Source organism: Dioscorea cayenensis, chromosome 7, assembly GCF_009730915.1.
Source record: "Dioscorea cayenensis subsp. rotundata cultivar TDr96_F1 chromosome 7, TDr96_F1_v2_PseudoChromosome.rev07_lg8_w22 25.fasta, whole genome shotgun sequence".
NCBI lineage: Eukaryota > Viridiplantae > Streptophyta > Magnoliopsida > Dioscoreales > Dioscoreaceae > Dioscorea > Dioscorea cayenensis.
This window is the reverse complement of record NC_052477.1, coordinates 1,158,080-1,168,510: the sequence shown is the minus strand read 5'-3', so window position 1 is coordinate 1,168,510 and position 10,431 is coordinate 1,158,080. Positions and strand designations below refer to the sequence as shown.

Sequence of the window (10,431 nt, the reverse complement as noted above, 5' to 3'; positions counted from 1 at the left end):
CTTTCAATAAATTATGACGTATATAGTTTCATACTATATATATAATTTTCCACCACTAAAAATACCATAAAATCAGTATCCATTAACTAACTTCATAACTTTTTTCCTAATCAAGCAAGAATTCAAAACATGTCTATGCCAAAGTCATTTATATATGTTTATAAAGAATAAATTTATCCACATTATATATATATATATATATATTGTGTGTAAATCACCACGATTAATGAACAAAGAAGTAATTTTCTTTCTTGTCTAACAAGTCTTGTTGCTTTAAATATTAGTCTTGGATTGTTGCTTTTATTCTAGTCTAATATCACATGTAATCGCCCATTCGCTCGGCTGGAGAGTCGGACCACGATCATGCTAGCGAGTGAAGTTGCTCATTTTTGATGGTTTGGCAGCTCGAGGGACCGACCAGTGTCTTCCGCCTTCCCAGCTTCTTTTCTCCTTGTATTTTATTTTCCTGTCGTTCTTAGTTATTCTCCTCACTGTGAGAGCTTTTATCTTATGTTCATCGCTCTTTCATTTTCAATAAAGTTGTGGTTTATCCACATTTATACATATATATATATATATAATTTTTTGACCACTAAAAATACCATAAAATCAGTATCCATTAACTAACTTCATAACTTTTTTCCTAATCAAGCAAGAATTCAAAACATGTCTATGCCAAAGTCATTTATATATGTTTATAAAGAATAAATTTATCCACATTATATATATATATATTGTGTGTAAATCACCACGATTAATGAACAAAGAAGTAATTTTCTTTCATGTCTAACAAGTCTTGTTGCTTTAAATATTAGTCTTGGATTGTTACTTTTATTCTAGTCTAATATTGTTGATCTGGATTCAAAACTCAAGATTATACTCACTGTTTCATTCTTCAGAACAACAGATTGAACTCCAAGCTCTTGCTCGAATCTCCCTGAGAATTCCAAGCCTCAATGGATGCCTAGCTCCTGTAGATCTACCATCAAACATCCATGAAAAACAGAGAAAAATGAGAGAAGAATGAGGAGAAGAGAAGATCGAGAGCTTTCATTCAAAATTAGGGATCAAGATTACAAAGAAGGGTATTCATACACTCTCTCGTTACAAAGACCGAAAAAAATTAACTTGATGACGTGTCTTAGGACATTGCTTGATCGGGACAACTTGTCCATCTCAAACTCTAACATATTTAACAAACTAATCACATGTAAAAACATGTGATTTTATAATGAAACAATTCATTGTATCAAATTGGTTTTTTTCAGCTTCCTTTCATCCTGATGATGAATATTCTGAATTTTCTTTCACCTCTTCTCCTTCTTTTTGATGTTTTGATAAATTTAATAGCAGCAACCTTCTACACCCCCCCTCAAGTTGGAGGGTGTGTTAAGGTTAAGACAACCCCAACTTGGACAAAAGCTTGTGATGATGAGGTCCAGACAATGGCTTTGTAAACAAATCTGCCAACTGAGATTGACTAGGAACATAATGCAGAGAAATCAATCCAGCTTGTAACTGTTCTCTAACATAATGACAGTCTAATTCAATATGTTTTGTTCTCTCATGAAACACAGGATTTTTTGCTATGTGAATGGCTGCTTGGCTATCACATTTTAAAGGTATAGGATCCAGAGAAAAGACAGTGAGTTCAGAAAGCAGCCTTGTTAGCCAAGATAATTCTGCACAGACACGTCTCATTGATCTGTACTCTGCTTCAGCTGAGGAAAGGGCTACTGTGGCTTGTTTTTTTGATTTCCATGATAATGGAGAATTTCCTAGCATAATGAAGAAACCACTTACTGAATGCCTTGTTTGAGGGCAAGAGGCCCAATCAGAATCACAGAATGCTTGAAGCTGAAAAGAAGAACCAGAATTCATTAATAAGCCTTGGTCTGGATTAGATTTCAGATATCTTAAAACATGTATTCCAGCTTCCATATGTGCCGAACACGGTGATGACATAAATTGACTTAAGTGTTGAACAGAAAAGGCTAAATCTGGCCTCGTATTGGTCAAGTAATTCAATTTTCCTACTAGTCTTCTGTAAACTGTAGGATCAGGTAATGGATCACCCATGTTGGGATGTAATTTGAGTCCTGATATCAAAGGACTTGAGACTGATGTGAGAGAAGTGCAGTTGAACTCCTTTAATAAGTCCAAGGTGAATTTTCTTTGTGTCAGTATGATATCTTCCTGTTTGTACAATGCTTCAATGCCCAAAAAATAATGGAGTAAACCAAGGTCTTTGATTTTAAATTGTTGATCAAGAAATTGTTTTAAACATTTCATCTCTTCCTCATCATCACCAGTTATTAAAATGTCATCAACATAAACTGCAAGGAAGATCATTTTGCCATCCATTTTTTTAAAAAACAATGAATAATCATTCCTAGAATTCTGATAGCCTCTTGACTTTAATGAATCTGAAAGCTTTGAGTACCATTGTCTGGATGCTTGTTTTAAACCATAAAGGGATTTCTTTAGCTTGCATACTAAGTTCTGAGATTCAGTTTCAAGTCCTGGTGGCCTCCTCATATAAACTTCTTCATGCAGATCTCCATGAAGAAAAGCATTATTAACATCAAGTTGACTCAGTTTCCATTGTTTCTTAACTGCAACAACAATCAAACTTCTCACTGTAGTCATTTTAACTACTGGTGAGAAGGTTTCTGTATAGTCTATGCCATATTTCTGGGTAAAACCCCTCACCACCAATCTAGCCTTGTGCCTTTCCACACTGCCATCTGCCTTGTATTTAACCTTAAATATCCACTTGCAACTTATAGGTCTTTTTCCTTTAGGTAAAGGAACCAAATCCCAAGTATGATTGGCATTGAGAGCATCAAATTCTTTCAACATTGCTTGCTTCCATTCAGGTATAGTAACTGCCTCTTCAAAAGTTTGTGGCTCATTTGTGATAGATAGTAAAGTGAACATTTTTCTGTTATGGTTCAGAAAAGAAGTAGAGCAAAAATGTTTTGGAAAAGAACAAAAATTGGTGATGGTATGATCACAATTGACTAAGCAAGAAGAAGAATTCTGTGTGATATTGGCTTTGGCATGATTACATATGTAATCACTTAAGTAGATAGGAGCATTATGTGTCCTGGTTGATCTTCTTACAGGTTGATCATGATCCAATGAATTGACAGCAGGATTATTCAAAATAGGAGTGGTGGAAATCTCTGGAGTATTCAAAACAGGATTATTGAGACTAGGAGACGTGGAATGGTCAATTGTAGGCTGAGCAACTAGAATAAGGTCTGTATTTTGTATGTTGGAATTGAAAAGATTATCTTGAACTGGGACAGGAAGATGGAAATTAGATGCAAAAGTGGTACAAGACTGAACATTTTGGAAAGGAAAAATTGTTTCATGGAATATTACATTCCTAGAAACAACTATCTGTTGAGTATCAAGAATCAGAACTTTATATCCCTTTTTACCAAAAGGATAACCGAGGAAAATACAAGCTTGGGCTCTGGGCAGAAATTTATCTTTTGTCCTGTCATTATTAATTGCATAGCATAAGCAGCCAAAGACTTTGAGATGCTTGTAATTTGGTGTAGATCCAAATAAAATTTCAAAAGGTGTTTTATTTTTGAGAACCCTAGAAGGAAATCTATTGATTAGATGTGTTGCTGTAAGCACACAATCTCCCCAAAATTTAATCGGGACATTAGATTGAAAAAGTAAAGCCCGTGAGGTCTCTAATAGATGTTTATGTTTTCTTTCTACTACTCCATTTTGTTGTGGTGTGTAACTACAAGTTGTTTGATGTATGATACCTTTTTCAGCAAAAAAATTCTTCAAGTCTATAGAATTTCCTAATTCAAAAGCATTATCTGTTCTTATTTGTTTTATCCTAATGTTGAATTGTGTTTCTATCAACTGAACAAAATTTTTTAAGTGATTTGAAGCTTCCCTTTTGTTTTTTAGCAGAAAAGTCCATGTCGATCTACTAAAGTCTTCTACTATGGTGAGAAAATATGTATAACCATCGTATGTTTCTGTTTTATAAGGCCCCCATGTGTCAACATGAACTAACTCAAAAATTGAGGTGGAGTGTATGCTATTATTGGGAAAAAAAGGCAGTTTATGTTGCTTAGCTTGTGGACAAATATTACAAACAGACACAGAATTAATATCATGCCCAGAATTCAGTAAAGAGAGGAGTTTTATTTTGTGAAATGGTAGATGACCCAACCTATTATGCCACAATTCAAACTCAGTACATTTGTGAGAGGAATTAAAAGTGTTTGGAATTAAAGAACAAGAAGACAAAGAACAGTTCTGAGAACTAGTAGAAGATGGATTTTCTGCTGAAATGGCTCCTTTGTTTTGGACATGAAGAAGATATAGCCCTTTGCAAGCTTTACCAAGAACCAGTGGCCTCTTCATTGAAGGGGCCTGTAAAATGCAGAATTCAGGTGAAAAGATGATTTTGCAATTGAATTGTTCAATCAATTTGGTGATCGACAAAAGGTTGTATTGGAAATTGGGAACAAAAAGAACATGAGAAATCAAGAATTTATCTGCTAAAAAAAGACTGAACCAAAATGTGTAACAGAAATTTCATGACCTGTTGGTAGAGTAATTTGATAAGGTTTAGGAAGTTGGATAAGAGATTCAAAACTGGCAGCATCATGACACATATGATCTGATGCTCCAGTGTCTATGATCCAGGTTTTTCTAAGAATCAAATGTTCACTACTACTATTGAAAACATAAGAGCTGCATGTATTAGATAAAAGTTCAGTTTTAATACCTGCCATTGTAGTAGAGGAAGAAACCAGATTTGCATTTGCTGAAACATTAGTAAACTCATCACCAGATTGCTGAATTCCAGATTTGGAAGTGTCATTTAGAAGATCCATCAATTTATTGAGTTGAGCAGTTGTTAATTCTGGAATGTGAGCATTTTGAGTAGTAGTGAGGAAATCTATATTATTTCCTTGCACAGGAGCAGCAATTCTCTTCTCCTTATTGTTTTTGTAATTTGTTGGAAAACCATGAAGTTTGAAACACTTGTCCTTTGTATGGCCAACTCTCTTGCAGTAATCACAAACTGATCTCTTGTACTCTGGTTTATTCCTTGTCAATGTAATGCTATTTCTGTTTGAAAAATTACTTGAATTACTTGAATTCTTGGATGAGCTAGCATTCAGTGAAACTGCTTCAGTAAACTGTGTACTAGAATTAATCTCCCTTTGTCTTTCCTCTTGAATCAGCAAAGCATAGACTTCTCGGACTGTAGGCAATGGCTTCATTAAGAGAATATGACCTCTTATAGCAAGATAACTCTCATTCAGACCCATCAACAACTGCATTAGCCTTTGCTTCTCCTCTAATTTCTGATGCTCTTGATTCAAACCACAAGTACAAGGAGGCAAATTACTGAGGGACTGGATCTCATCCCATAGTTTTTTAATTCTGGTATAGTAAGCAGTAATAGAGCTTGAACCTTGACGGATTTGGCTCAACTCTTGTTGGATCTGAAAAAATTGAGGTCCATTTGCTTGCCCAAACCTTTCCTCCAACTCTTGCCATACATCACTAGCTACTTTCATATACACCACACTTTCAGAAATGTCTTGTGACAATCCATTAAGAATCCAAGATATCACCATACTATTGCACACTTCCCAATTCTCCAAATCCTCTGAATCAGAACTAGGCTTCTTACAAGAACCTGTAACAAAACCAAGTTTCTTCTTGGCAGTCAGAGCCAACTCCATGGCTCTCTTCCAAGAACCATACCCATTACCATTAAAGACCTTTGAAACCAATAACAAGCCAGGATGATCAGAAGGATGCAGAGATAGTGCATCTGAGACATTGTTTGGTGCTCTTCCAGCACTAAATGAAGATCCGGCCATGAATCAAAAGCCAAACTTCAAGGAAAACTTCAAGAACTACTATCGAAGGCTATGAAAACACTAGATCTTAAGGAATCCAGTAGCAAAACTCAAAGGAAAAGAAGGATCGCTCTGATACCATGTTGATCTGGATTCAAAACTCAAGATTATACTCACTGTTTCATTCTTCAGAACAACAGATTGAACTCCAAGCTCTTGCCTGAATCTCCTGTAGAATTCCAAGCCTCAATGGATGCCTAGCTCCTGTAGATCTACCATCAAACATCCATGAAAAGCAGAGAAAAATGAGAGAAGAATGAGGAGAAGAGAAGATCGAGAGCTTTCATTCAAAATTAGGGATCAAGATTACAAAGAAGGGTATTCATACACTCTCTGTTACAAAGACCTGAAAAATTAACTTGATGACGTGTCTTAGGACATTGCTGACTGGGACAACTTGTCCAGCTCAGCCTAACATATTTAACAAACTAATCACATGTAAAACATGTGATTTTATAATGAAACAATTCATTGTATCAAATTGGTTTTTTTCAGCTTCCTTTCATCCTGATGATGAATATTCTGAATTTTCTTTCACCTCTTCTCCTTCTTTTTGATGTTTTGATAAATTTAATAGCAGCAACCTTCTACAAATATCAAGACAGAATGCCCATTCCTCGGAAATATTGTAGCCTGCGTTATACACCAACCTTTTATCTCTATCATCATCATTTCTAGAAACATTAAAATTTCCAGTCTATTGATATTGAGAGAATGCTGTTCTTTTTTGAATTTTTGATGCACCTATACAAACCTCAATCTCATCATCTTCTATATATACCCACCATCTCCTCAAGAGCTTCAACACAAACTAGTGAACTAGACTCATTTAATTCTTAGCTAAAGTGTTTGAGCCAACGAGAAGAAATCAAAATGAGTTCAACCTTTGAGGTCGAGACTTCTATCCCTGCCAGCCGTATGTTCAAGGCCGCTGTCCTTGAGTGGCACAATCTTGGCGCAAAGATCGTTCCAGAGCATATTAAGAGCATTGATTTTATCCATGGTGATGGCAGTGCCGGAAGTATCAGGCAAATCAACTTCACTCCAGGTATATATATATATATATTATGCATATAATAAACTTTATAGATCACCAAAACTTGTTTAATTATGTGATATGAGATTATTATTATTATTATTATTATTATTATTATTATTATTATTCTAATATATTAATGCATGCAGCGTTGCCTTTTGCATTTGCTAAGGAGCGTCTTGATTCAATTGACCATAACAATTTTGAGGTCAAAAATACCACCATTGAAGGTGGAGATGTGGGAACTAAATTAGAGTGTTATTCCACACATTCAAAATTTACACCAACTAGCAGTGGAGGAAGCATTGTCAAAATAACCGTAACAGTCAAAATCCTCCCTGGAGTCAAGCCTGGTGACGAGCAAGCAAAGGAAAAGGAGGCGATCACCAAAGCTATCAAAGCCACTGAGGCTTATCTCTTGGCACACCCTACTGTTTGTACTTAACTCGCCTTATTGCATCATATATACATCTTGGTGTTGCTTAAACATCACTATATATGGATCCTACAATAAGTTTGAAGGCAGTTTTATTTCAGTGTTTGTGTGACGATTTGTCTGGCTTCTTGTTGAGCCTTTTATTTCTTGTTGTTTGGGAAAGCTTGTCCCTGTTCCTTGTTCACAATAAATAATTTGTGTGCCTTTATTTGGTATGAATTGAATTAAATTGGTACATCGTGAGTATGTTTCACTAAAAGAAATTGAATCAAATTAATGGATAAAACATTTTAAATAAACTTGTTTAGTTTTTATTCTAAGCTGTCAATATCAATATAAAGTCGATCAATCAATAATAAAACTTTATAATAATTATTTTTTATGTCAAGCCAAAGTGAAAAATTTATTAGCTCAAACAAATAGAATACAAACTATCCACAAATTAATGCCAAACAGAGAACACAAACTACTCCACTAAACTATACGGCAAAAACAACAATAAGATCTCATTCTCTCCAAAAAAAACCATCACTAATCCACGATTAGTACATTTCCTTTCTCAACATCCACCAATCTACTACCAAGGTCTTTACCAATCAGCATCAACTACTAAGTCCACTAAATAAACTAACCAATCTCAACTCAGAACAATTTGGAAGGCTTAGTAAAATCAAATGATATCCACCAATCCTTAAGCTGCATAAGAAGAACCACAAATTAAATCAAGTTCCCCTAAGTCAATCACCAATGCGACTGACTAAAGTGCCAAACCAACTCCCATTCACAATAACATTCCAAATTAATAGCAAACTACTAAATCTCCATATCAGAGTAACTTGTAGAAAAATAAACCAACCGCAATACTCAATGCATCCACCTTCTCATACAAACACAATCAGATAAGTTGTGGCTTTGCACAACAAATTTCAGTAGAATCATCTCTCTAATCTGTTTAAAAACCTAATCCACATTGAATACTTTTTGCTGAAAAACCTAATCTGTTCTCCTCATCTTAGCAAGTAAGGACTTACCAGTAGCTTTCTTTTGAAATTAACTAATTTCTCTCTGCCAATTTAAAGATTCTCTATGAATATTCACAGCTCTTAGTACTCTCAGCTACACTGCTTTAGAGAAATCACAACAAAAGAATAAATGGGATACATCTTCCTTGGCATTATTACAAAAAAAACACAATTTTCTGAATCAATAGTTTTCCAAGCAAATAATCTGTCCCTTGTTAGTAGCTTCTTGTGTAATACCAACCAGCAGATGAAAGCATGCTTAGGCACAATGCACTTAGACCACACCAACTTAGCCCAAGAAACTTCCGGTACTGTAGGAATCAAATTTCTCCAAGTACTCCCAATTATAAATTCACCCTTCTTATTAAGCTTTCACAAAATACGATCTCTCTCATTTGAGTTAACAGAAAAATGTCTCTGCAGAAAATCCAAAACTTGAACCAATGCAGGATATCTAGTGATTGGTAGATGCCAACCATCATCCCTCCAAAAGTCACTAACACATGTGTTAAGAAAAATAGAGGATCCGCAGGGGAAATCAAGAGAGCAATGAGACAATAAAAACACACTAGATTTACGAGGTTCGGCAATGTGCCTACGTCCTCGGGAGTGGAGCAGTCGTAATCCTCTTATTCACTTATCTCTCCTCACCGTTGAGACAAAAGACTAGGGTTACAAATATTTATAGGTAAAAACCTAAATTTATCCAAATACAAACTTATTTGGATCCTAACCCTATCTGGATCCTAAACATATCCAGATTCTAAACCTATCCGGATACAAATCCTATCCGGATACAAATTACAAGATTATCAAATCATAATCCTAACAAGATACAAATTACCCTTGTATCCTACCGCGGCGGCGTTTCCCCCGCACCCCAACCTATCAAACTGATGCTCTCATAATATGACAGATGTTGTCACACCGCTCCACTCCGTTCCCACATATTCTCGTTTACTTGTGTATATGAGCCATACACAACAATCTCCACCTTGGCGAATATACCCTATGAATATATTAACCAGGGAGATTCTTATCTTCCAAATAGGTTGAGTGCCATGTCTCTTTAGCATTAGAGACATTGATCAAGTCCAAGCAATGCTTGAACTTCCCTGTAGTGATTGCCTTGATCTGATTTTATAACGGCAACAACAACTCCACCTACAACTGTATTTCCCATCAGCGTGTAGATATTCCTTACACTCCTTTCTCCTTTCATTACTATCAAACCATCCTTACTCACCGCAATGCAATCCTTTTCTGTTTTATAGCCAAAACCATTTCCATGCAAAGTACCCAAAGAAATCAGATTCTTTTTTAATTCTGGAACATGTCGAACATCACACAAAGTCCAAACAACACCATTATACATCCGAATCTTGATCTGCCCTTTTCCAGCAATAGCACAAGCTTTATCATTGCCCATGTAGACAAAACCAAAATCCCCTGATTTGTATGAATCAAACCAGTCTTTGTTCCATGTCATGTGAAACAAACTTCCCGTATCCAAAATCCATGAATGTAAGGTTTTACATGATGAAACTGAAAGCAGATCCCCATCACTACAATCTGAATCACCGCGCTGTATCACATTAGCAAACTGTGATGAATTACTGTTCCTTTCATCAATTTGTTGCTTCCTGTTTGGACAGCTCTTTCCCTAATATGCCCCATCTCGTTGGTACTTATAACATTGAATGGATCTTCCCGACTCTGGGATTCCTTTTGCTAAAACCATCTTTCCCTTGCCTTCTCCCAGTTTCCTAGTTGCCTTTCACATACAACACTTCCGTTTGAGAACCTTCAAAGATTATTTTGCTTTTCCGATTGTGGGCTAACAACGCCGTAGTGATCTCATCTACTTTGAGCGTATCTTTCCCCCATGTGAGTGTAGTCACCAGATGCTCATATGAAGGTGGCAAAGAACACAGCAAAATCATAGCTTTATCTTCATCTTCAATCCCGACCTCAATTCTTTGCAAATCACTGACTGTGTGATTGAAGAAATTGATA

General features: G+C 35.8%; 2 protein-coding genes across 3 annotated transcripts; one reads left to right on the top strand and one right to left on the bottom strand.

Annotated features, from left to right (window-relative positions):
* Window positions 1–1,274: 1,274 nt before the first annotated feature.
* LOC120264640 lies at window positions 1,275–6,153 on the bottom strand. 2 transcript variants are annotated; one of them, XM_039272467.1, is made up of 2 exons: window positions 4,772–6,153; window positions 1,275–1,857 (listed from the first exon to the last, which is right to left on the bottom strand). In XM_039272467.1, the coding sequence occupies exons 1-2, from the start codon at window positions 5,880–5,882 to the stop codon at window positions 1,841–1,843; spliced, it is 1,128 nt and encodes a 375-aa protein (XP_039128401.1). In that variant the 5' UTR covers window positions 5,883–6,153; the 3' UTR covers window positions 1,275–1,840. The 2 variants fall into 2 exon arrangements, with proteins under 2 accessions (XP_039128401.1, XP_039128400.1); XM_039272466.1 differs by lacking the exon at window positions 1,275–1,857 and adding an exon at window positions 3,669–4,413.
* A 591-nt stretch (window positions 6,154–6,744) lies between these two features.
* On the top strand, window positions 6,745–7,611 carry LOC120265818 (pathogenesis-related protein 1-like). Its single transcript, XM_039273794.1, has 2 exons — window positions 6,745–6,969; window positions 7,107–7,611. The coding sequence occupies exons 1-2, from the start codon at window positions 6,795–6,797 to the stop codon at window positions 7,400–7,402; spliced, it is 471 nt and encodes a 156-aa protein (XP_039129728.1). The 5' UTR covers window positions 6,745–6,794; the 3' UTR covers window positions 7,403–7,611.
* Window positions 7,612–10,431: the final 2,820 nt, after the last annotated feature.